This window comes from Perognathus longimembris, chromosome 8 (genome assembly GCF_023159225.1).
Source record: "Perognathus longimembris pacificus isolate PPM17 chromosome 8, ASM2315922v1, whole genome shotgun sequence".
Lineage (NCBI taxonomy): Eukaryota > Metazoa > Chordata > Mammalia > Rodentia > Heteromyidae > Perognathus > Perognathus longimembris.
The window spans coordinates 12,880,148-12,907,608 of NC_063168.1; the positions used below are offsets into that span (position 1 = coordinate 12,880,148).

Sequence of the window (27,461 nt, forward strand, 5' to 3'; positions counted from 1 at the left end):
CGTTAGCTTATATAAACACGGGAGTCCTTGGTTAGCTGCAATCAATGGAACGTTCTCTTCTCAAATGCACCCCCAATTCAGTTTCACTTACAAAATTGCAAACCAAATTCATTTCTTCAGAAAAATATCTGCTTGGCATCTCCCGGACTTTGTTCCATTGGGCAATATGGACATTTTAACCTAGAGACAAGACAAACAAGATGGAGTCAAGGAAATGGGTCAGCACCTAGCATTCCATTTCCATTGGGTTGCAGAGCATCATTTACAATTAAACACATACCAGTGTATACACACACCAACAGCATGTGCATCTGTATTCTGTCTAAGGGATTAACTACGGTCCCCCTTACAGTGCCATAGGAAACCAGCCAATCTAAGACCAACAATTTAGCTACATTTGTTTTTCTTCATTTTCTTATGCTCCCACCAAATTCCCAAAGATGTATTCACCAATATCTTAAGAAGTCAGACACTTACTTGCTACCATTGAACATTTTATTCAGGGCATCTCTTGATATAATATGACCACACACCAATTTCATGGGAGGATTGTTATCTGTTGTTTGCTGACGAAGAATGGGACAGGCAAATATAGAGTGATACCAGCACTTTTTACCAAGGTCCACTTCAATCTGTTCAAAAAAAGTAAGGTGGCTAATTATATTTCAAAAACCAACCACAGATTAACATGTACTCTTACGGGAAAGTTGATCAGATCTATGCAGCTGAATGGAATTATCCACAGCACTCTTCTCAAAGACAGCAAGTCTTAGGACACCAAGTTGACTTAAACCAGTCTTCAAAAAGATTCCAAATTTCAAGGTCTGAGAGTCAGATCAAAGTCAAGGCAATGCTCTCAAAAATAAGCACTTTCTGCCCTTTATTTGGACAGCTCATTCTCGTTGCCTGATGCATGCTTACTACTAGGTAAGCACTGTACCACTGAGTCACATTCCCAGCCTAAACCCTCTTGAAAATTAATCCTACATCTATCTAGGAACAAAGCTCCTCACAGATAATTAGGTGAGAAAAGTGCAGCATACATAGCTAGCTGAGAATCTACCTGAAACAGGGCATTATTTAGCCAAGTTTCAACAGGATATGCCTACAGCATTTGTATCAAGAGTTTCTTCTTGTCACAAATGAAACAAATCATATTAAAGCCCGTGAAATCATCTAGCAGACTATCTGGTAGACAACAGAGCCCTCACAAACATCAGTTTTCCTTTATTCTAAAACGACAATGGCTATTGGTATCCAAGTCCATTACTAATGCTCTTTCAAGAAAATTGACAAAGCATAATAGTGCAATCCTGACAAAGGCTGGTCTGATCCCAACCTCTAGTTGCTTTACAACCTTCCCTGCCCCCCTGCCCAGAAGACTTCAGTCAATTGGGTTTCAATCTTCTCTGTCCTAGTATACAAGTGTCAAAGATGCTTAAAGCCTAAGAGGGAGACTCCCAAAAGCCAGACACTTATTTGCCACAGGAAGTGACTAAAGGTTCTTCTTTTTCCTTGCTCAAATTAGCAACAATGAAAACAGGCTGTTGCTTGTGTCCTGACCACAAGCAAAGCTGAGTTGACACCTGTGCCTTTAGGCACAGGATCTTTAAGGAGAAGCTGGGGCAACCAACTGATGGGCATACCAGCTAGAAGAACAAGGTAACTGCAGATAAACCTGTGTGCAGGTGGGGCAGAAATGTAGCAAAGAGCCAAATGTGTATTTGAGTGCTAGAGAATGTGTTGACACTGTTGTGACAGGAATGAAGATTCCAAGCTAAGGTTTTGGTGCCTACTGCCGGGGGGAAATGCGCACAACCACCTTTGCACTACGCATCGGAACTGCACTAGGGCAGCCACGTGCCTGTTAGCGCGAGGTTTGGCTGCCCCACAGAGAAGGGTGCCCCACTTTTTAGAGACAAATGAAAGGATAGTGAGCTTCACTACAGAACACACGGCATGTTACAGCATATGTGACTCACCTCAGCTTCAAGTCAAAATTTTGTGACCTCTCCTCAAATGTCTCCAAAATGATTCCTCCTATCTATTTTTCTTATTTTAGTGGTGTACTGGGCTTGAACCCAAAATGTCACTCACACGTGCTAGGCAAAGCACTCTATCGCTGAGCTACACTCGGAACTTATTTTTAAATCATGTCTATGTGTGCAATAATGAAACTCCTGTCAAATGGCTACAACCCTGTTTCCTTGTTAAAAGGCAGGATGGACATTTTAAATTCTAGAAACACGCATCTTCTATAACAGGAAAGGTAAGAAGTCAGAGGGACTCACAGGTAATTCATCTTTCTGGTTCCACACGCCAGTGCACTGCCTCTGTTCAATCACAGCTTTGATGTTAATTAAAGCTGGCAGTGCCACACAACCTGCTGAAAAACTGGGAGCGAAGAGGAAGCGTTAGACTCTGTGTATGCAGGCCTCGGCCATGTTCTCCCCACCCCTGCCCCACAGGTACATTTCCCTGTTACTGAAACACACCCTATTAAAAAATACCTAACACTTATGAAACAAATCTAACCAACATGGGAAAATGAAAGTTTAAAAGACAAAAGGCAAATTGTTAAAAGTTAACATCTTAAAACTATCATTTCCTTTTTCTCTTGGTCATGGGGATTGAACTCAGGGCCTTGGTGCTGTCTCTGAGCCTCTTTGTGCTCAAAGCTAGCACTCTACCACTTTAGCCACAGCACTTCTGGTTTTTGAGTTAACTGGAGATAAGAATCTCAAGGGGACTTTTCTGCCCGGGCTGGCTTCAAACTGTGATCCTCAGATCTCAGCCTCTTGAGTAGCTAGGATTACAGGCGTGAGCCACCTGTGCCAGCTACAACTGTCATTCTGATAGGGAGTATTAATTTCCCAATAACTGTGAATATAAACAGTGCCATCCATTATAAATAGCGGCAGCTTTTGACACCAGCATTGAAAAGAGGAACTATCATTAAAAGGAAGGCGTGTGAAACTTGTCAATTCAAATGAAGCAAAAGTAGGAATTAAAAGCTAGGATCTTCCAAAAATGGTGTTTCAGCATTCAAATGTTCTCAGAATTGGTCGCTCAACAACACAGAAGACACAGACCCTCTCCTGATCTCTCCCTTCACAGATGATGTACTGATGTACTACAATACACACACACACACACACACACACACACACACACGTACGTATGAGTAAACCACACACTAATATTTAAAAATCCAAATTGGAAGGAGAAACATTCTGTGTCCTCAGTAACAGTGTAGAGGGCACCTGAACGCTACTGCGCTGGTTGTCCTCTATCAGCACGCTTAGCTTCTTTTCCCTATACAGCATGCTTCAAGGCCTTTAAGGAATACACTAGCGGTGTTCAAAGTCTAGCTTGCAGGCTGATGCTGGCTTAGGTGACAATCCTGGCCTGTAAAATTTGCTCTTGTACAGTTCTTCCTAGATCCGCATTGCCCCCAGCCAAGGCAGAGAGCCCATTTCTTGGATTTGGAAGTGTGAGCAGCCAATTCACAGCTGAGTCCTTGCTTAGCCCTAAAGAGAGACACATGGCTAGGGTCACTGCCAGCAACTCTCCGCACAAACAGTGCTGACCAACTTGGGACACCCACAGCTCCAGAGCTACCCTGGGTAGACAGAAGTTTTTCTTGCAACGACATCAGCCTCTACTTTCTTCCCTGCCCATCCTGCCACTTTCGCCCCCCCCTACAGAGGCTCATTACGGTGCATTCTCCGAGTCCGTCCTACATAGCGTAGCAGCCCTGAGGAATGCAGACCACCTTATTCATGTCTGTGGTCAAACACATTAACCTGTGTGCAAACAAATACACACAAGAGTTTAAAAAGATATTTTCTTAAAATGGGCTCTTAAATATTTTGTTTTTCAGATCCTTTTACATGTTTAAATATGAAAGATCTCAAAGAGCTTATGGTTTTGTGGGTTTCGCCTATTATCTATTTATAGCAGAAATTTCAAAAGTACTGATTCATTTAAATATTATAAATACACTAAAGGCTGCCAATTATATTTTTGTTAAAATAACTACACTCTCTAAAATGAAAATAATTTGAGATAAGTAGCACTGTTTTATATTTTTATCAATGTTTAGTGCGCAGTGTAGTTGAAAATAGATAAATTCTTGTCATTTCATTTACATTCAACTATTGCAAGATGGCTCTTTTGGCTAAAGTAAACTAATGCCTCTTCCCCACAAAAAACAGGCTTATACCAATCCTTAAACATCCAATTGTCTTCTCAGACAGTTTGAATATTCTCTTTCTTCCGAACACTCCCTCCCTTCAGTACCAAGTCTTGAACTTGGGGCCTTTTATTTGCTAGGCAAGGGTTCTACCACTTGAATCACACATCCAGCCCTTTTTGCTTTTATTTCTTCAGTCTTTCTTTTTTGCACAGGCTGGCCTTGACTATGAGCCTCCTATTTGTGTTTCCTGCATAGCTGGGATGACAGGCATATAGCACCATGCCCAATGTTAATTGGGTTGAGATGGGGATATTGTAAACTTTTACCCCTTGGGTTGGCCTTGAACTAGGATCCTTCCAAATCTCAGTCTCCTGAGTAGCTAGAATTATAGGCATGAGCCACTAGTGCCTTGTCTGTTCACGGTGCTTTAAAAAACAAAACAAAACAAAAAACACATTGAGATCTTGCCAATGAACTTTTTGTACCCTACTATGTTAAAATCCTATGGTCTGTCTCATATTTGAATCATTCATCATCCATGTATGCTTTTTTTTTTTTTTTGGCCAGTCCTGGGCCTTGAACTCAGGGCCTGAGCACTGTCCCTGGCCTCTTTTTGCTCAAGGCTAGCACTCTACCACTTGAGCCACAGTGCCACTTTGGGCTTTTTCTATATATGTGGTGCTGAGAAATTGAACCCAGGACTTCATGTATACAAGGCAAGCACTCTACTACTAGGCCATATTCCCAGCCCCCCATGTATGATTTTATAGCATATTTAATTAAGATCTTCCAAATGTATCACTCCTTCATATAATATAAAAAAAATCAAATTCACTAATGCCATCACCATTCCTTATTAAAAGAAAATTTATGTACTAGGAAGCTGACAACCAAAGGTAGTTTTTGAATGTTAGCCTAAAATAGTTAACTCTATCACTGTGGCAGAAGAGACTTCCAGGGGCTTTCCTTGATGCGACCTTCCTAGATACTCAGAAGGTTGCAGTCTAGAGGTATGAGGCCCGCCTGAGGGGAAAAAATTCATGAAATGATATCTCAATCCAAGAAGCTAGACTTGGTATACGCTGTCATCCTAGCTGTGGGAAGTATGAAGCAGGATAATCGTTATCCAGATGCAGGCCTGAGAAGAAAGTGAGACCCAATCTCAAAATTACCAGAATAAAAAAGGGCAGGAGTCTGGCTTAGAAGCACAGTACCTGTCTAACAAACAAGAGGCTGTCAATTCAAACGTCAGTATCCTAAGAAACACTACCACCATTAACAACAAAAAAAAACCAGTATGAATAACTCTAGTTTTGTACTAATTAAGGGAAAAAAAGTATGTCATGATTAGAATTTGGCTCAAAACTCAACATACAAATGCTTTTTTTTTCCTCCCCCAAGACAATCATCATGCTAGGGCATGAAAGTGCTCTATGAAAATTTCCTGATCTATCCCACAGAATTTTAAAAGACATGTATTCAATGTCCAGACTTAATACAACTCAATCTTTAATGTGTCATGAAGGGCATGCTGAAGTACAGCGAGCAAGCATGTGGTGAGTGGTCAGAGATACAGGGGGTCTATTTTCACCACTCAACTTAGCACAGGCTCCTACATTTAGCGCATTCCCATTTCTGTGCCATGTGAGCAAAGATCAGCAGTGAAAAGGGCACTGTGGGAACTGCTGCCCTAAAACCGCATCACTGCCAATTACAACGCCTTGAAGCATCAACTGCACTCTTCTCCACAAAGGCAATCTCTTGGCTTTCATAATCGAGGCACTGAGAGGAGTCGCCAAAGCAGCAGCATCTCAGTAACACGGGGCCCACTGGCATACCTGACACTGAGAGGAGATTCCACCGAGAGCCCCAGGAGGGCGCAGGCATCCCGCGTGAAGATGTCACAGATGTCTGCCCACTGGTTCGAGTCAAGCAGGTGAACGTAGGGTGAGTTCTCAATTCCCTGCCTCAGGTACACCAGGCTTCCCATTAATACCTGAATGTCTAAAAGAAAAGGCATCCACAACTTGGAGGCATGCATAATCACACCAGAATGAGTTCACTTGCAAATAATAGCAGAGAAACACAAGAATAAATAAAATAAATAAGTATATTTGAAAAAAAAATTTTGATCCTTAGAGCCATTTCATTATTTCTCTGCCATAAAGACATAGCATGGAAATCATGATGAACCCCTTACTACATACCATATACACTAATAAATCATTAAAGAAAAACAGACAACATGGAGTGAAAAAGAGAAAAAGAAACTTGAATTCAACTTCCAATTTTCTGTTCGTACACACAGTATGGTAGGAAGCAACAATGACGTAAGAGCGGCCATCACACAGACTGGGTGAAGTGGCCAGCCTTCCCATGCAGACATTTGGTGACAGCAGCTCAATGGGAAGGAGGGATCGGCAAAGAGCAAGTAAACACCATGCCCTGTCCATCTCGTCATCGCTCACCCATCAGCGCTTCTTTGGGAAGTTACATCTCTTTTTTTAAGTTTACCAGCATATGCATACAATAGATGTAGTTTAACTGTCAAAAGTCCCATAGTGGCTATAGGCCACCATAGACCACCACTGGCCCAAACATTAAAAACGGACTCCAGCTGGTCATGGTAGCACATGTCTATAATTCCAGCAGGGAAGAGGCTAGGGCAGGAGGGCTATGAATTCATATTGAACCTGGCTATATACACCTTGCCTTAAAAGAAAAACCTGGAGAAAAAAGTCCTTCTGACTCCAGACCCACCTTTTTGATGATTTAGGGCAAATGGCTGAAAATTCTTAGCATACTGCAATGCTTCTCGCTGATTTGTGGTTCCGCCCATTAACAAGCTAATGAAATATAGTCGGTGTAGTTTAAATTCCAAGGAGCTGTTTTGGGCAATGAGCATTTCTCTGTTGGAAACTGCCCACCTGAAGAAAAAGCAAAAGGATTTTTAACAATAATCAAGGGCAAGGTATGTTTAAACACAATGTGTGTTTTGTTTGTTTTTTGCCAGTCCTGGGGCTTGAACTCAGGGCCTGAGCACTGTTCCTGGCTTCTTTTTGCTCAAGGCTAGCACTCTACCACTTGAGCCACAGCACCACTTCTGGCTTTTTTCTATATCTGTGGTGCTGAGGAATCAAACCCAGGGCTTCATGTATACGAGGCAAGCGCTTTACCACTAGGCCATATTCCCAACCCCCACCACGTGTGTTTAAAACTTTGAAACTGGGGCTGGGGATATAGCCTAGTGGCAAGAGTGCCTGCCTCGGATACACGAGGCCCTAGGTTCGATTCCCCAGCACCACGTATACAGAAAACGGCCAGAAGTGGCGCTGTGGCTCAAGTGGCAGAGTGCTAGCCTTGAGCGGGAAGAAGCCAGGGACAGTGCTCAGGCCCTGAGTCCAAGGCCCAGGACTGGCCAAAAAAAAAAAAACTTTGAAACTGAGGCACTAGAAAGGGTTTTTTTGGTCTGCCATCTTGTGGAAGGCTATGGTAACAACCTCTCGTTTCCAATGTAGGTGTAAAGTTTTGCAAAAGTACATTTAAATATAAATTGAGCTGCGCAGAGCATGGTTGAAAAATTCAAGGCCCAAGCTCAATTACATTTTGTACAACTTTTCTAATAACTATCCACAGAACTCGAAGTATTCTTTATCTAATAAAGCTCTTATATAGCTCTTCCCCAAGTTATTTGATAGTATAGTTTAGTATCTTAAGGAAGGGTTTGGGCCTGCTTGTATATCTATGAACCTCCACTCATACACATATACTCTATGAACGGGACACAGTGATATAAGTGCAGGCTGTTAGAACTAAGTATGTAAAGACTTAAATCCTAGCCTTGAGGTATAAATTTGGACAATGTTACTGAACTCTCTAAAATCTGTTCCTTTACTATGAAATGAGGTTGTGGGCATAAATAAGAGAAATAGTTTCAGCACCGAACATAGACGGGTACAAATAAGAGATTTAATTACAAGCTGCTCAGCATATATTTACTGATGAACTGAACTAAAAGTTGGGAAATTCCATGTAATATTCAGAGCTTTCATATTTATAGTGCCAACCATCTCAGAATATAACCATATGCCAATCCCTTCAGAAACTTAGCTAAGTTTTCTTAGCTAGAAAATCACACTGAATATCTTGGACATTAATACACTGTGCAGGAAAATTAGGAATAGAACACAGATCTGATAACCAAATCCTAGGAGTACGAAGTACATGAAACTATAGTTGTCACTAACAACTCAATGCCTTCAAAGCACGGGAAGATGTGTGTCCAGAAGGAAGCTAAAATAAAAAGATGCTGAGCCAGACGCCAGAGGCTCACCCCTGTAATCCTAGCTACTCAGGAGGCTGAGATCTGAGCGTGGTTCAAAGCCAGCCTGGCAGGAACGTCTGAGACTCTTATCTCCAGTTTCTACCAAGAAAGCCAGAAGTGGAGCTGTGGCTCCAGAGGTCAAGTGCTAGCCTTGAGCAAAAAACCTAAGGGACAGTGCCCAGACCCTGAGTTCAAGCCCCCCCCAAAAGAACAACAGGGCTGGGAATGTGACTTAGTGGTAGAGTGCTTGCCTAGCATGCATCAAGCCCTGGGTTCGATTCCTCAGTACAACATAAATAGAAAAAGCCAGAAGTGGTGCTGTGGCTCAAGTGGTAGAGTAGAGTGCTAGCCTTGAGCAAAGGAAGCCAGGGACAGTGCTCAGGCCCTGAGTTCAAGCCCCAGGACTTCCCCTCCCCCCACAAACAACAATAACAACAACAACAAAACTAACAACAAAGAGATGATATGATACTACAGAACAGATGCTCTACCTTGCTTAATAATACTTCCAGCAGAAAAGTTGTGATTTTTTTAAATGCAAATAAAACCACCACCATTAAACCAACCAGGAAGCTAACTAAAAATTTAGCTAACTTATGAATTATTCTATGTAGTTTTCTTCCAAATTTCATCCTAAAGTTACTCATGTGAGAGACGAGAGACTGAGAGCCACTGTCTATTTGGGAAAGTACTCACAGAATGACACCAAAGTCACCAATGTCAGAATTATCTACCACTGCACTGCATCTTCCATTGAAGGGATGGATCCTCTGGGCTTTTTTTCACACACAGACCCCAAAACAATACTAGTAGTTTAGGTGACTAAGTCAGAAGCAACCCACACTGGTACGTATTCTATCAGGCCCCTGCAAAGACGTGGCATACTGGTAGCTCCATATTCAGAGTTTCTAAAAGTAACGAAAAACAGATTTGCCTTTCATAGTTAGCTGTTCTTCCTCAGGAACTAACCAGAACCTTTGCCTGTTTCTCTCTCTCTTTGCAATTTTGCCAATCTGGGTGTGTGTCTATTCCTGGTAATACAGGAGGAAAAATGCCTCTTGCCAAGTCTTACAGCTCATTCTACTATAACCTTTCACAGCACTTTTAAATGCTTCCAAGTACCTTCCTTTTCTAGTCTTCTTTAGGGAGACTGATTTTGGTCTCCTGGGTTTTGTTTTGTTCTTCAGTCTCTTGGAGATAAAAAGTCGGGGCTCAGGGAATGTGGGTTAACTTGATGGGACATTATTACCTACACTGAATCAATGCTTTAAAAATTCAGAGAATGGTAAAATCAAACTTCATCCAAAAAAGTTAAGAATGCCTTGACTCTGTTCTACTGACAGAAAACGATAATATTTCATTTCCATTGTTTAGTTTAAAACAATAAAGCCTAAGTTACAGGCTGAGTCCATTAATGGAATTGCTAACATTTTGTTTTGTTTTGTTTTTTGCCAGTGCTGGGGCTTGAACTCAGGGCGTGAGCACTGTCCCTGGCTTCTTTTTGCTCAAGGCTAGCACTCTACCACTTGAGCCACAGTGCCACTTCTGGCTTTTTCTATATATGTGGTGCTGAGGAATCAATCCTAGGGCTTCATGTATACGAGGTGAGCACTTTACCACTAGGCCATATTCCCAGCCCTGCAATTGCTAACATTTTATCCTTCTTAGGGCCTGTGTGTCTTTGGCCTTACATGCTGTTTAAGAAACCACAAAAGAGGTGGGTGGGGTGGCCCATGGCTATAATCCTAGCTACTCAGGAAGCTGAGATCTAAGGATCACAGTTCAAATCCAGCCTTGGAAGGAAAGTTCATGAGACTTTGATCTTTAATTAATCGCCAAAAATGCCAGAAATGAAGCTGTGGCTCAAGTGGTAGAGTGCCCAGGTCCTGAGTTCAAGCCCCAGAACCGCAGAAAGAAAGAGAGAGAGAGAGAGAGTGAGAGAGAGAGAGAGAGAACCACAAAGAATTCCAGCCCCTAGGAAGCCAGGGCAGACTCTCTCTCTCTCTCTCTCTCTCAAACAAGTTACAAATCTGAATTTACATAACACTCACAGGCCCTCTGCATGAAGTTCTCAGCAAAGCAGGGATCTAGCTACATATGGCAACTGGTCACCAGACTGGACACCACAGCTGTATAAATCAATGATTTCTGAGAAGTACTTAACAAAGACATTTCCTTATTTACAACTAGTTTCCTAGCCCAAAAGCAAGGGATTTTTAGAAGCTTAATGAGTACCACAGCAGCATTTTTCTTCACAAACTTCAGCATCACCCCTCTTTCTCACTATACATAACTAACCTCTTCAAGAGGTTAGTTCCTTGTGCGCCTCACCTTAGGGCCAATTTATTTTATTTAATTAATTACTTCCAGTCCTTTGGCAGAGCGAAGGTGTGAGCACAGCTAGTGCGGACAAATGCATACTGAATATGAGAGACGATATTGTCCCAGCAACATCACCTAACCAGAGAGATGGATGCAAAGATTTAAGAAAATCAATCATGTTACCAAGGATGTAAAATCACCCTTGATATTTATGGGAGAACTTTAGAGCAACGTTGGTAGAGAAAATTTAGACAAAACTCAACCCATTTCAAATGCATCTCAATCCAACACTCAGACATAGCTGGCTCCAGTCGAGGTAATGTACACCGTTAGTCACACTGCACTGTTTATAAAGCCTAAGACCAGAAATGACCAAATGTCTACCAGCAAGGAATGGTTCCATAAAACCAGCAAGTAGCCACTGTAAAACATCACTGTTGTTTAGGCCACTCTCACCTAGGAAGTTCCTATGCTCTAATACAGGAATAAGTACTCAAAATTTCAAGTAAAAAGAGTAAAATGCAGAATAGTATGCATAGCAGGTAGCCATTTTTACATAGAATGGACATGTATGTAATATACATAAACCAGTAAACAGGCTATACCTTCATAATATTACTGTTTTCTCACCTCGTTTCTTCACCTTAACAAGCTGTAGTTTTTTTGTTGTTGTTGTTTTTTTTTTTTTTTTTTTTTTGTGTGTGTGTGTGTGTGTGTGTGTGTGTGTGTGTGTCAGTACTGGGACTTAAAACTCAAGCTCTTCCTTGGCTTTTTTAAAAAAATCAGTTATGAGGCTTGAACTCAGAGCCTGGGCACTGTCCTTGAGCCTCTTTGTGCTCAATCACTTGAGCCACAGCACCACTTCTGGTTTTGGAGTGGCTAATAGGAGATAAGAGTGTCAAGGGACTTTTCTGCCCAGGCTGGCTTCAAACCCTGATCCTCAGATCTCAGCCTCCTGAGGAGCTAGGATTATAGGCGTGAGCCACCAGCACCCAGCATCCCTTGGCATTTTTGTTCAAGGCTGGCACGCTATCACTGGAGCAACACTCCCATTTCTGATGTTTTGCCAGTATTTAGTTGAAGATAAAGAGACTTACAGACTTTTCTGCCTGGGCTGGCTTCAAACCCAGATCCTTAGCTCTCTGGGTTATAGCTCAGATTACTTACAGTCATAAGGCATCCAGCTTTTATTTACTTCTTTTTTTTTTTTTTACAAGTTATTTATTAACACTATCCTTGTAACCCCCAGCAAACTATGTCACAGGCCAAATATAGCTGGCTGCCAGTTTTATCTGACAGGTGGCAAAAAATAACTTTTTAAAATTTTTTACATTTTTAAAGCGTTGGGAAATAAAATGAAATAGTAAATATATGACAGATACCTTATATAGACTGAAAAATTCCTAAAATATTATTTGGTCATCTGTTAAAAAGTATGCCAATCCTGCTCTAGAATACTCAGTAATTTCAGGTAATTCCTAACAATGTAAGCGCACAAGGGATCATCAAAACACACAGTAATTTAGACCAGAGTTCCTTCACTTTACTTGCAAGTGTACACACACATACACACACACACACACACACACACACACGGGGGGGGAGAGAATATAGAGAATATATTTACACAATATTCACTCTCATCATACACACTACTTTTTCCAACCCTTCATTAAATCATTTTTAGGATGGCAGCACTGAACCCAGCACAATATGGAAGCTCAACTATCACACTAGGGGCACTTGAACAACAGTGGTTCAGTCCTGCCTCTGGTCCACAGAGAGTAGTGGTATAGCATGGAGACAGGAAAGCTTTTTCTCATGGCAACTGAGACCAACTGATAAGTTAAAGAGGCTCTAACCATTTTCTCATATTGCACATTCCACATCTCACTTGGCCAAAAGAAACGAAAACAATTCTCTGAAGTCAATCCCAAGTAAGATAAATCGAAACATCTCTAATGGATTTTTCTGACTTTGTTCGCTTACAGATTTGTTTACAGAGTTCTTTCAAAGTATCCAAAAGAAAAGCTCAGTAACTCACTCTAGAGCAGGTCTCAGAACTCTGACTTTTAATGCTTCTAATATTCGATTTAACTCCACAAATGGTTCTTTTTGACTTGGGTCTACAGAAAGACCAGATTCCTGGGGGGGGAAAGAAAAAGAAAAAAAAAAGTTAGCCATTGGAGTGGAGGCACAGTGGTAAAGTGGTAAAAGTCTACTCTAGGTTATAAAATATGAATCAAAACAACAAAGATCACTTCCTTTTAATGTGCATTTCTACGGTGGAGACTGATAATGTCTTCACCATCTTTCTCTCCAGACTTTCACTGGGTGTCTGACTATGGAGTAAAGCTAGCATGACTTTGCAAGATGTACGGCTTTGTAAGCATGCACTCTTCGCCCCTTCCTGGATACAAAGCAGAAGCTGGAGGTCAATCTGCCATCCTGGGCCCCTTTAGAAACAGCAGAGCGACAAGTAGTACAGGTCCCTCAAAGCTCATGCTGTAGAGCTATTATCTACACTGGACCTCTCTTACTACTCTATTCCTATGCAAGAAAAATAAACTGTGTGGGTTTTTATTTGAAAACAAACTTGGGGCTGGGGATATGGCCTAGTGGCAAGAGAGCTTGCCTCGTATACAGGAGGCCCTGGGTTCGATTCCCCAGCACCACATATACAGAAAACGGCCAGAAGTGGCGCTGTGGCTCAAGTGGCAGAGTGCTAGCCTTGAGCAAAAGGAAGCCAGGGACAGTGCTCAGGCCCTGAGTCCAAGGCCCAGGACTGGCCAAAAAAAAAGAAAGAAAGAAAACAAACTTAATCCTAAAGGCTATAATTTAGTGTGAGGTTTATATGAGCACCCACAGAATCCCAAAAGGTACAAAGAAAGATCCAAAGTATCACTGATTGAAATTGCTTAAAATACAAAATAGTTAGATTAGGGCTTTGGTTTGAAGTTTTTTGTCCTCTTTCCTTTTCTCTGATATACTAATGAACTTCCCTATCAAAAGAAAAAACAGAATCACTTTTGATCCCCTGGATTCATAATCTTGGACCAATATTTTGGGCAAGAAATATGAAAGAAAAGAACAATTCAGTATAGACTTACGACTGTCATTTTCACTGCTTAAGTTCTAGGACTATAATTTTTTTAGCAACTGAAAAACCAGTGTTTCTAGTATAATGAGGTTGTTCCTGTTCATTAAAATATTAAGCATCTATCTATAGCTAGCAGAAGATTCAAAGCCCCATTCTGGAAATAATACAAGCGCCAAAGGATTCCACTGTCTCTTTCACACATCTCCCCACTGGCAGGGTTACCTGGCAGAGCTCCTCGGCCACATCCAGCATGCCTTGTCGAAAGAAGTGTTCCACCATCACCTCATTGAGAAGCCTTTGGCTGTCTGCCTGCCAACAGCCATCTATTCCTACACTGCTAATGTCAGAATCAAAATTCTGGAAAAAAGGAAGGGGGGGAGAATCATGAATAGATTATTTTTTTAACCCACCTAACAGAATTCAGAATGGTCTACATTTTACTGATTCATCCCCAGAAAGTACTCAATTCTCATTATTTACAGAATATCACAGGAAGGAATTTTTACATTGTTTCATTCTCATAAGTGCTATTTTGTGGATTTTTTGCTGGAAGAACACAGTACTTTAGAAAATGATATAGATTTAATACTGATTTCCATAAAACTGGAACCAGATAAATAAACTAGGCATTATATTATAGCACTATTTTTGTTAAGCGTGCAGTAATGCTCTGTAAAAGCATGCATTACAGATAGCATTGTCTGTAATGGGAGGAAGGCTTTAAAATATATCCATTAACATAGGCTTGTTAAATAATCCATGGCCCATCCCAACAATGATGGTACTGAGACTGGCGACAGCCCTGCGGGATGGAGTCAGAGATGGACCACAATGACAGCCAGTTGATGAAGAGTGCAGTTCATGGTCTCCTGGGGTAAGGACTAATCCTTAAGCCATAGAGGCAACTAAACAACATACTATCAACTAAGAATACTAAACTAAGGCATTCTTGTTTCTGGATTTCTTTTGGATATATGAGACAAATTTGAAATGGACACCAAAACTATAACTCAGAAGAAATTGCTCATACTGTAGCCTGTGTCCAACCAGGTCATCTGCCCACTACAAAAAAAGGAAGACAGTGGCAAAAAGTGAGAAGAACGCAACATCCTATATAGAATTTAAACAAGATGCAGACCCAGAGTAGTACAGCATAATATCCAACATGTTCAGGGTATAATGCAAAAGGACACAGATGATGGAATCATCAATTATAGAACTCACTGGATAGACTCAAAATTAGAATGAAATCAAGAATGCAAGAAGCTAGTGAAGCTCAATGGAAACTATCCAATCTGAACAGAAAAAAATATTAATAAGAAATGAACAGAGCCTCCAAAATTGGAGAACAAACATTCTGTTATAAGAGAACCAAAGGAGAAGAAAAAGTGCAGTACAGAAAACACCTCACAATCAAATGGCTAGAAACTAATGGCAAACAAACACAACCAAGGGAACTATGATTCCAGTGAATGCAGATGTCTCATCGGAAACCACTGGGTCCAGAAGGACACAGAATATTTTTCAAGCACCAAAAGAACAATATTCCCTAAATCCCATACCTTCATACTTATAATTTCAGCTCAATAGAAGAAAGAAGAAGAAATCTGGAGGAACATGGTTTGGGGAAAATCTGTACAAAAAGTTGGTGAGATTCCATCTAAACCAATAAAGTGGGCATAGTAGTGCATACCTGAGGCTCTAGTTACACAGGAGGCCATATGTAAGTTTCTGGTGAGAGGCCATGCCCAGGCAATAAACACAGGAGACACTATCTAAAAAATAACTAAAAAGGCAAAAAGGATAAGGGGTTTGGTAGAGTATTTGCCTAGCAAGAGTGAGGCCTAAGCTCAAACTCCATTATGGCCAAAAACAAAACAAAGATAAAATAAGAGATATTCTTCGGTGGAGGATTTGTTGCTGGCAGGTTTGGTTAAAAAGAATTCCTAAATTAGTTCTCCAGACAAAAGCAAATGATACAAGGAAAGCTGAAATATCAAGATGGGTCCAGTACTAGAGTACCTGCTTGCTAATATATGAGTACTTAAGTTCAAATCCCAGTATCACTGGCAAAAAACGAAAGATACTGGAGGAGAAAGCATATACTTACATCATAGACTCAAAGTATTCTTTGGCCAATTTGCTTCTGTCTTTTATCTTTTATGGGCATTATCCCTTAATAAACTGCTAGCATAGCACTTACTTTTCTGGAAGCACATAAACTCAATTAGACAAGATCATTTAAATATAATGGAAATTACAATCCTAGTGATAACCTTTGGTTAAATACACTTTAAGAAATATGGGGGGCTGGGGATATAGCCTAGTGGCAAGAGTGCCTGCCTCGGATACACGAGGCCCTAGGTTTGATTCCCCAGCACCACATATACAGAAAACGGCCAGATGCAGCGCTGTGGCTCAAGTGGCAGAGTGCTAGCCTTGAGCGGGAAGAAGCCAGGGACAGTGCTCAGGCCCTGAGTCCAAGGCCCAGGACTGGCAAAAAAAAAAAAAAAAAAAAAAAGAAATATGGGATTATTTATAGAGAGCATACAAGAACAGGTAGAAATTAACCTGCAATAGCAATCACAAATAACCTACTATTTACAATCTCCAGGAGTAATCCTCTCCAAAATTAAGTACATTTTTCTTCCTAATAAAAATCTAAGCTGAGTGGGCTGGAGATATGGCCTAGTGGCAAGAGTGCTCGCCTCGTATACATGAGGTCCTGGTTTCAATTCCCCAGCACCACATATACAGAAAATGGCCAGAAGTGGCAATGTGGCTCAAGTGGCAGAGTGCTAGCCTTGAGCAAAAAGAAGCCAGGGACAGTGCTCGGGCTCTGAGTCCAAAGCCCAGGACTGACATACATACATACATACATACATACATACATACATACATACATACATGCATACATACATAAATCTAAGCTGAGTGCTGGTAGCTCACACCTCTAATCCTAGCCACACAGGAAGCTGAGATATGAGGTTCATGGTTTGAAGCCAGCCACAGGCAGGAAAGGCCATGTGACTCTTATCTCCAATTAACTACCAAAAAGCTGGAAGTGGAGCTATGATTCCAGTGGCAGAATGCTAGCTTTGAATACAAAGGCTCAAGGACAGTATTCTGGCACTGAGTTCAAACCCTAGGACAGCCCCCCTACCAAAAAAAGCTATCTACCAGCAATGGAAAACATGCTGAGGATGGGGGTGAAGAGAAGCACACAAATGGAAGAAGGAAGGGTTAGCAAATGCAAGCATCATACTAAACATACATTATGGAAAAGTTGAGCTACATAACTTAGGGATTAGGGAGGGAAGTGGGGAAGAACGACAGAAGGGATGACACTGGTAAGAACGACAGAAGAGATGACATAGCCTGACTTGTGTGGAATTGAAACCTCTTTGTACCACTACTTAACTAAAAAGGAAAAAAAAAAGAGCTCTCCACTTTGTTTTTAGCTACTGATCTAAATTAAACACCAAAATTTAGAATCATTCAGATAAAAGACTTGCCAGAGCAGCCTTTTTGGCCATATTGGAGTTGACATTCAGGGCTATGAGCTTGCTAGGCAAGTGCTCTGCCACTTGAATCCCATCTCTAGCTCAGAGTTATGATTTTTATTTACTTACTTGTTAGAGATAATCTTTCTTGCCCTAGTGTTTACCTTTAAAACAATGGGAACATTACAAAGTACCTGAATGCTAAAATAATAGTGCTCATGGCACATCCTAAATAAATTATTCCCTCAACATCCAAGAACCAGAAATGCTTGTATAAAGTCCCAGTTTCATTCTGCTTATCAGTTTCTGCCTGCTGACATTTCACTTTGTATTAGCTGATCAATACTTCTAAGCAAGTTATTATGACTCTGCCTCCTATGGCAATTACAACACTGTAGTGGTGGTAACTTTGTTCCTTTGCTGGACTTGAGTAGAGGCCCTGAAGGTGTTGGGCTATGCCTCTCATATTTGCACCCACAAAGGGTCTTCCCCCCCCCCTTTTTTTTTCTTTTTTCTTTTTGGCTAGTCCTGAGGCTTGAACTCAGGGCCTGAGTACTGTCCCTGGCTTCAGTTTGCTCAAGGCTAGCACTCTACCACTTGAGCCACAGTGCCACTTCTGGCTTTTTCTGTTTATGTGGTACTGAGCCGAGGAATTGAACCCAGGGCTTCATGTATACTAGGGCAAGCACTCTCCTGCTAAGCCATATTCTTAGTCCCCAAGGGGCCATTTTTAAAGAAATAAGATATAGCTATCCCAAGATGACACAACATATTACAAACTCAGGAATCTGTCTCTAAATGAGTAAGCACATGCTAGAAGCAAGAATCACTGAAGAATCACAGACCAATTAAGACACGTCTCTCACAAATCTAACTTCAATTCCTACGTAGGTCTTTGGCTTTCTATTTATTCATTTGATACTTATCCCTTTAATCTCATCAAACCCCAACAAACTTAGCAGGTACCTATTCTGTAGGAAAGAACAACTTTGAAAGATACGCTTCCAAAGAAAATTTTATCTGGGAACACATATCATCAGAATTTTTTTTACCTGCCACCAGATGGTATCAAAGAAAAAAATTCCGCTTCATTTCCTTAGTATACAAAAGCGAGTAAACTCTGAACATCTAGAAAACATTAGTAAGTGTCTAATTACTTAAACAATATCCTCTGGGTCTGAAGGATGTGAAGGATGCCCTTCACATTTCCTTAAAGGTTGCTATGGTCCCCACTATATGGATAAGAAAAATCAGCAGCCAGGTACTGGGTGGCTCATGCCTGTAATGCTAGCTACTCAGGAAGCTGAGACCTGAGGACTGCAGTTTGAAGCCAGACAGGAAAGTCTGTGAGACTCTTATTTCTAATTAATCACAGAAAAGGCCACAAGTGGAGCTGTAGCTCAAATGGTAGTTGGTCTTGAGCAAAAAGAAGCTCAAGGGGCTGGGAATGTGGCTTAGTGGTAGAGTGCTTGTGTTGCATGCATGAAGTCCTGGGTTCGATTCCTCAGCACCATATAAAAAGAAAAGGCCGGAAGTGGTGCTATGGCTCAAGTGGTAGAGTGCTAGCCTTGAGCAAACAGAAGCCAGGGAAGGCCCTGAGTCCAAGCCCCAGGACTACTCCCCTACCCTCCCCCCCCAAAAGAACAACAAACCAAGAAGCTCCAGGAAGGGCCCAGAGTTCAAGTCCCAGGACCAGCCCAGCCCCCCCCCCCCCAAAAAAAAATTCCGAGTGGAGTTGGAGGTGTGGCTGGGTTGGTAGAACACTAGCCAATGAGCGAAAGCAGCCACAGGTACGGAGTTTGAATCCCAGTCTCAGACCAAGAAAAAAAAAAAAAAGAAAAATAAACACCTCTTACAGTAGGAATATCTCTAACTACACTGTAGTTATTTGAGAACTGTAACTTATTTGAGAAACTTGGAAAATAAATGTGTAGGAGCACTGTATGTTTCTTAGCTCTCATATCATTCAGATTTTCCAGCTGATACCACTGAGGAAGACTGTTTAGATTTTGGTCCTATGTAGTAAATATGAAAGCCACAATCATAAAAAGCTAAGATTACAATACAACACAACATCAAACTCCCTTTGTTGTAACTGCAGGTTGTTAGTGTTGCATCAGAGCCAGCATCAGTTCCAGTTTCTGTTGCTAGGCTACCAAACTCATTTACATGGCTGCTCAGGAAATCAGCAGCATTACAAAGCAGCCAAATGGTAACTAATGAAGAGAAATACCTGTCTATTATTAGCATCTTCTCCTTTACTATTTTTTCCTTTCATACTTTTTATATACAGAGAAGCTTAGCAAAGTATTAAAGAGAACAAGCATACATTTAAAGTATGCCTCCTGGAGAGGTTTGTCTAGAAAAAAACCCAGGACACATTAGAGCTGGAGGCTGAGGCGGAGGAGGTGTGAATAACCAGAAAAGCACAATCATGAAGCTGTGATAGAAAACTCATCCTCTGTGGCCATATCACAAATAATGCCCACCAATCAGTCAGATCTTGAGGACCCGTTTTCATCATTCACCACCAAATACTGATCCATTTCTCAAATACATTTCATAAAATCATAAATATTTGGTAGCAAGTAGTAATTTTACATGGTAAAACTCAGCATGTTAAACCCCAAGAGATAAGTCTCTTAATACTTGATAATGTTTCTTGAAACGTCCCTGATCGTCTTTGGAGAAAAACTGGTGTGTGCACGCAACATGTTACTACTGTACCTATCATTAATTAGTTTTCCTTCTAGGCATCCGGTTAATCTGGTTTAGCAAAGAGAGGCAGACTATAAAAGGATACTTAGCAGAGTAGACAGACCTGAATTCTTGTTCCCCTGAGTCTGGGAAAAGACAGCTTTTCACATACAACCCACAAAAGATTATTATTCAGCACAGTTTGAAAGCAAGCTATTAACGAAATCTAAACAATGGACAGAAGAGCATGACATTCACAGGCAGAAGCAATCCTAATGGACAAGATGCTCAGCCTCAAAGATGATCAAAGAAAGGCAAGATCAGTACAACTACATATTTCACACCGATCTGCTTAACTTTAAAGGATGTTAAAATAATTCCAATGTATGGTTGAGAAATGAGGAGCAGGGACTGTCGTGTTTGGGAGACATGTGAACTGGCAGAAACTCCTTGGGGAAAACTTTGGCAATACTCGGCAAAGCACCTGCCCTATGATGAAATAATCCAGTTAGGCATATACCAGATAGCCATGCTAGGTGCCAGGGCAAACACTGAGCAATGTGGCATCATCAGCATGGTGTCATGTTTTTAAAAACGACCTTTTTAGATGCCCATATTCCTCCCTGTCCTTTGTTTTTCAAAGCTGAGAAAGGTACGCACATACTGATGATGAACAAAGGGAAGCAATGTGCCCCTCTGCTGAGCTTTGAAAGTCCTGAAAATGTTTCACATAACCTCCCCTCCTGTCACAGTGCATCTTATTCCCCAGCTATTAGTTCACTTATCTTTCTTCTCCGGTTGATCTACCGTACCCACTGCTTCCCTATCTGAACAGATCAGAGCAATTTAGTTGAGTGGCTATTTTACCCTCAAAGATGATACGTGTCTGCTTCTCAGCATTCTAGAGGCACTGGGAAGAAACGCATCCATATAGCAGGTGCACTCAGGCCTCTAAGAATTATTTCCCTCAAGATACACAGTTGGGCAAAGTTCCTTGAAGTCTTCAAATCTAGATTTTTATCCCAATTCTTCCACTTGCTTTCTAGCTCTGTGGCCTCAGGCAAGTTATTCTAAGGTTTAGTTTTCCCTCCTATATCCAGAGACAATAATCTCCAATTTTCAAAGGTCAGGGAAGTTTCAGTAAAATGGTTTACATGAAGCTCTCTAACTGGCATGTATCCAACAGTAAATATCTAATATATACTCGCTAACTCTAAGGCAGACTCTGCCTTCCAAATCTTCCGATGCTTCAATGAAAAGAATCATTAGAAAATACAAATAAAGGCAAGTATAGAAAGTATATTAACAGAAATATTAATAAAAAATTCCTTAATTTAAAAAAATACAACAGGCTGGATGGGTTTGCACAGCTTACTGGATAGGGTCTTCTCTTTCTCTCAGCCTAACCTGATCTGAAACACGCATGGTAGTTCATGTTCAGGCTCAGGTGAAGATGGGCTCCTTCTGCTCCACTGGGATTCTCTTGACACTGAACCATATCTGAAAACCCAGACTTTCCTCTGGGACCAATGAATCTTTGCCAACTAAGTAAGATAGCTTCATTCAGTTTGTTCCAGCAGCAGTAAGGAAAAAGAAAAAAACATTGTCTGAGCCTAAAGCTAATGCTGAAATAAGACAAGGCAGAGAAAGAACTTCACTCATCTTCTCCTTAGACTGATCTTCAGACTGAAAAGGGCAGAACCAATATTAATGCATCATAAATGTGCTGATACAGTTTGGGTAAGAGTCACAGAGAGCATCGAGCTGCTGGGATGAATCCGGATACTTGGTTTGTACAAACAGAAGACTTTTTTTTTTTTACAAAAGTGAGTCCGACGTAAGGAAGTGGACAGGAATAACTGAGTCTCTGTGATGTTCCCTCCTCTTCTCTAGGCTGTGGGCTCTGTTTCCCACCTCACATCAGCTTCTTCCCAGAGCTACTAACTGTTCTCAGCTCACTTATTTATTCCCAGCCCCTCTTCCTTAAGAGTTCTAAAAAACAACCTGGGGAAGGACCTGGAGAGCCCCATTGTGCAAGCACACCTATGGCCACACCTCATCTTCAAAACATGTATTGTAGCCCAAATGGGGAGGAATTAGGACAACAGCAGCTCCTGTTCAAACCCATTATTTAGCTGTTCATCTAGCCATCCATCCATGTATCCATCTCTTTATAAGTACCAGAATTTGAACTCAGGGCCTCAAGCTTGCTTGTCTATCACTCTACCACTCAAGCCATCCCCTCAGTCCCCAAACAATATAATTTAAAAAAAGCGGTATCTTGCTTCATGACATTTCATCAAACACCTTGTAACATTTAGACATTATCTAATATATTTTCTTAGATCACTCTGTCTTGGGAGTAAAAGGGAGCTTAATACAGTTTTTCACAGGGAACCCATTCCTGGTTTATCACTATTAATTACTATTATTAAGTAGCTGTACAAAGGGGTACTCAATGTTACTCCTTCCTTCATACTCACCCCTTTTCTTCATCCCATCCCTACCCTCAAGTTACGCAGCTCATTTCACTATTTTTATTTTTATGCTAAAAATTTTTTGTCAGGGGTGGGGAAGGGAGAAGGTGGGAGAAAAGGGAGGTGGTAACAAGCTTAATAAGAAATGTACTCACTGCCTTACATATGAAACTGTAACCTCTCTGTACATTACTTTGAAAATAAATAGATAAATGAATAAAAAATTTAAAAACTTTGTGTGTTGGTCTTGATGCTTCAACTCAGGGCCTGGGTGCGGTTCCTGAGCTCATGTGCTCAAGGATCCTACTCTACTACCTGAGCCACAGCTCCGCTTCTGGCTTTTTGGTGTAGACTTATGAGTCTCACAGACTTTCCTGCCATGGCTGACTTCAAACTGCAATCCTTAGATCTCAGCCTTATGAGAAGCTAGGATTCTAGATATGAGCTATTTGTGCCAAGCTTGCATTCTTCTTTTTATAACTTCATTATTACATGTTTAATTCTAGAAATCTTGCTCAAAGTATGTACCAATTTGTGTCTATATTTCAGAACTCAATTCAGTTCTATTTCTTCTTCATTAGAGTGAATTATCTAGCCTTTAATATTTTCCTGCATGTATGTATGTATTGCATGTATGTACGTGTGTGTGTGTGTGTGTGTGTGTGTGTGTGTATTGCTAGTCGTGGGGCTTGGACTCAGGGCCTGAGCACTGTCCCTGGGTTCTTTTTGCTTAAGACTAACACTCTACCACTTGAGCCACAGTGCCACTTCTGGCCTTTTCTGTTTATGTGGTGTTGAGGAATCAAACCCAGAGCTTCATGCATGCAAGGCAAGCACTCTACTACTAGGCCATATTCCCAGCCCTCTTGTATTTAATTTTGTTCAGCTAAATTCTTGCTATGTAATCCTAGCTGGCCTCAAATTTACAATCCTCCTGCCTCAGCATGTTGAATGCTTTCTTAACACTAATATTCTTCTACTATATAAGGATTTACCCATGACATAACAATTAAGTTTTAGAATTCATATGTATGTAACTTTACCTACACCAAAGACTACTATTTAAGAGAACCACAGGGCATTATATTTTTCTCTTCTTACACAGTCATATAAATACATAAAAGGCAATTCCAAACTGCTCACCATAAGCTTTCTTAAAATATTTGATAGTTCATAGTTCATACTTTATATCGTTACTCTATTCATTCTTTCATATGGTCAGTATTTGCTTGTTTCATCACTGTATCTGCTCCACCTAGTGGCAGATGATCAGTTTAGTTAAATTTTTCAACTATTATTTCTCTTTTCAACTTAACCAGCCCTGCCTTGGCCTCCCTTGACCTTCTAATAAAGCAGTGAATGCTAACTCCTTTGTACAACTACTTAAAGATTAAAACTGTTAAAGGAAACATTTTCAAACTTACCTACTGCTCACCAATTATCCACCTGGGTTATGTTATTTAATCCCTCTGAGCCTTCGTTTTCTTTGTGTGTAAAATGGAAATAATGTGCCCGCACCATGGGATACATAAACATATGTAATCACCTAGTTCAGAATCTGAAACATTGGTCAACACTGAGTGATAGCTACCATCTCCCTAGGCCTGACAACTCCTTGTTTTCTCCTTTGGGAGGTCCAGCTAATCTCCAACTGCTTTAATCACTCAGTCTCTTTGCTCTAGTCTCCTGTTGGGTCAAATCCATACTTCCTAGTCTTTCCTCCATTTGTCTTTCCCCAATTTTCTGACCAGCCCTATTTCTGAGAAAGGAAGCCCCCAGAATCAAATCAGTCTTTAGGACTTTAACCAGGAGTCACATGTAATTACTAGATATTTTGTACCATTTCCCAAAGAAAACTCACACAACTATATTTTCTCCCTCTAAATCTTACCTTTTCTTCCAAGTCATAGTGAATATTCTAACTTCACAAGCCTTAGTTAAGAGCACAATAATATTCACAATTCCATGAAACTTATTTCACATTATCTCAAACCTTTCCAGTTATTTTATGTGAACAAAAGGCAATTCTACATGACTAGACTGCAACCCTGTAAAGTATATACACTGTATGTTTTCAGCTTTTAGCTGTACAGTAGACTTTAAGCATTCTATTTATTTTTTACATGTACACATATCTGGAAGTCTAAACCAGTAATCATGCAAGTGCATCCATTAAAATCAATATATTATATAAAAATTGTACTATGTATTTTGAGGGTAGGGAAGGGAGGGGGGAAGAATAGGGAAGAATGAAAGAAGGGGTGACATAGGTCAAAATGCATTGTACTTATACCCTTATGGAATTATAGCCTCTTTGCATAACTACTTAATAATGGAACTTAAAATAAGAAAAAGAAAGAAATCAATTAAAAAGCCAAGCGAGAGTGACTCATACCAAATCCTAGCTTTTCAGGAGACTGATATCTTAAAATCTCAGTTCAAAACCAGCATGGGCAAGCAAATCCAATTAACCAGCAAAATAGCCAGAACTGGAGACATAAGGTGGTAGAGTAATGGGGTAGAGTGCCAAACACGAGCAAAAAAGCTGAGCCAGAACTCGAAGCCCTGAGTTCAAGATCTAGTACACACACACACACACACACACACGAGAGAGAGGGGGGGGGGGGAAGAAAGATCAATATAAAAAAGTAAAGTGACTAAACAAAACACTGAATAAAATGCCATAACATACCAGAATTCTAGATTTTCTAAAAGTGTAAGGGAAAATATAATAGCCCAACATTTTTTTGTTAGTTTTTTTTTTTTTGCAGTCCTGGTGCTCGAACTCAGGGCCTTAGCACTGTCCCTGGCTTCTTTCTGCTCAAAGCTAGCACTCTACCACTGGAGCCACAGCACCACTTCTTACTTTTTCTATATATGTGGTGCTGAGGAATCGAATCCAGGGCTTCATGCAAGTGAGGCAAGCACTCTACCCCGAGGCCATACATATATTCCCGGTCCAATACATTGTTTTTATAAAAATAAAATACCAAATCAAGTAAAACCCAACCACAAACCAAAACAAACAACACACCTGTCAAAGAATCTAGAGGCTGAACAACTTTGTGTGTGTGTGTGTGTGTGTGTGTGTGTTTATGTGTGTGCCAGTTATTGGGGTTTGAATCAAGGCCTTGTGCTCTTGCTCAATTTTTTTCTGCTCATGTATGATGCTCTACCACTTGAGCCACAACTCGATAAAAGTAAAAGATTTGTCTGCCTAAGCTGGCTTTTAACCTCAATTCTTGGCTTTCAGCCTCTCAAGTAACTAAAATTACAGCAGTGAGCCACTGGCATCTGGCATGAACAAATGTTCATTTATTTATATTTAAAATAAGATCCATCTGACCATCAGATGCTCACATCTGTAATCTTAGCTAGTCAGGATGCTAAAAGTTGGAAGATGGTAACTGAGGAGACAGAGGCAAGAGGATTTCTAGTGTGAGACCAGCCTGGCTACGTAGCAAGCTCCAGGTCAATCTGGGCTATGAGGCCCTAGCTCAAAAACATTGAAGCAGAAATCATCAACAACTTTTTATGTTCATAATAATTAAAAGCTAGAAAGTACCTTAGCTAACAGCACAAACTTCTACTTAAATTTTTACAGAATAGCTAGAGAGCTTTAATACACAAGAATTTATAAAACATTAAGGAAAATAATTACCAATTAGTAGGTCAAATTTTACTGAAGTTTCTCACTCCAAATCACCTGCTCTTGATGAGCATGTCCTAAGCATACTGAAATGTACCCTACAAATAACATGGGCTTTAGGAATAAGATTTTAACTTCAGTGAACGATTTACTCTATCTGTGATCTTAAGTTCCCCAAACACAATGTTCTTGCCTACAGAATGAGGATAAAAAAATAACCACCTGAAGGGGTCTTCTGAGAAAAGAAGATATGCAAGGTAAGCATGAATATGATTTATAAACTGCAACTTCCTGGGTTTTATTTATGTACACACACCTCAAGTGTGATAACTGATCAACTGGCTCTCATTAACCCTCCTTTGCCCTTTAGGAGGAAGGACATCTCCCATTTTCTTATGCTGTGAATCTGTAGAAATTATATACTCAGGGGCTGGGAATATGGCCTAGTGGCGAGGGTGCTTGCCTCCGTATACATGAAGCCCTGGGTTCGATTCCCTAGCACCACATATATAGAAAATGGCTAGAAGTGGCACTGTGGCTCAAGTGGCAGTGTGCTAGCCTTGAGCAAAGAGAAGCCATTGACAGTGCTCAGGCCCTGAGTCCAAGGCCCAGGACTGGCCAAAAAAAGAAATTATATACTCAGTACTTCCTGGTCATACACAGGGCCTAACACTGTCTTTTTTGACTGTCATCTCTTGTAAATGGCACTCCCAGGCTGCTGGACAGCATTCTAGTTCACTATTCAGGTCTGCTTATTTGTTTTGGTACCAACCAAGCCTGGAGCCATGATGGCTTTAGCCTTATCCGGTTTGCTCACCACCAATTCATGAATATACCAGCTTTTACAATAAGCTGCCCAGAGCTTACACAAATTGCTCAGGCTCAAATTAAGAGGGAGGACTTAAAAGTCAATGAATAGACTCATAAAACAACAGCCCACACAGAATTCTTCATGTAAGCAGGAAGGCTAGTCAAAAGTTTTAAGTTCGGGTGGGAAACAGCTTCTCCTTACTATCACCAAGTAGATTCAGAAATCTAGGATCTCTTCTCAGATTGATTCTGACTGGCTACCTTAGAAGTATTAATCCTTCTGGCTCTGCTGTCCGGAAGATGAAGCTCTGTCATAAACTCAACTAGCCTAGAGTGTCCTTAAGACCCCCTGCAATTCTTTGAGCCATGAGAATTACCAGG

The 27,461-nt window shown here is 40.8% G+C and overlaps 1 protein-coding gene and 1 long non-coding RNA gene across 6 annotated transcripts in view; one reads left to right on the forward strand and one right to left on the reverse strand.

Moving 5' to 3' along the window:
* The window catches only part of Rmnd5a (required for meiotic nuclear division 5 homolog A), a 47,836-nt gene that overhangs the window by 4,248 nt on the left and 16,127 nt on the right, over nt 1-27,461 (reverse strand). For 3 of the 5 annotated variants that reach the window (XM_048352539.1, XM_048352537.1, XM_048352536.1), the window contains exons 3-9: nt 14,167-14,301; nt 12,889-12,989; nt 6,959-7,125; nt 6,037-6,202; nt 2,292-2,394; nt 478-632; nt 104-180 (exon numbers count right to left, since the gene is read on the reverse strand). In XM_048352539.1, coding sequence (XP_048208496.1) covers nt 117-180; nt 478-632; nt 2,292-2,394; nt 6,037-6,202; nt 6,959-7,125; nt 12,889-12,989; nt 14,167-14,301 — 891 coding nt within the window. In that variant the 3' untranslated portion in view covers nt 104-116. Of the gene's footprint in view, nt 1-91; nt 181-477; nt 633-2,291; nt 2,395-6,036; nt 6,203-6,958; nt 7,126-12,888; nt 12,990-14,166; nt 14,302-27,461 lie in introns of all 5 variants that reach the window. The other 2 variants (XM_048352540.1, XM_048352535.1) reach the window with 1 other exon arrangement.
* On the forward strand, nt 769-26,103 carry LOC125356200. The gene is made up of 4 exons (XR_007211830.1): nt 769-1,396; nt 10,397-10,405; nt 13,934-13,942; nt 26,093-26,103. It is a non-coding gene; the product is annotated as an uncharacterized LOC125356200 (long non-coding RNA).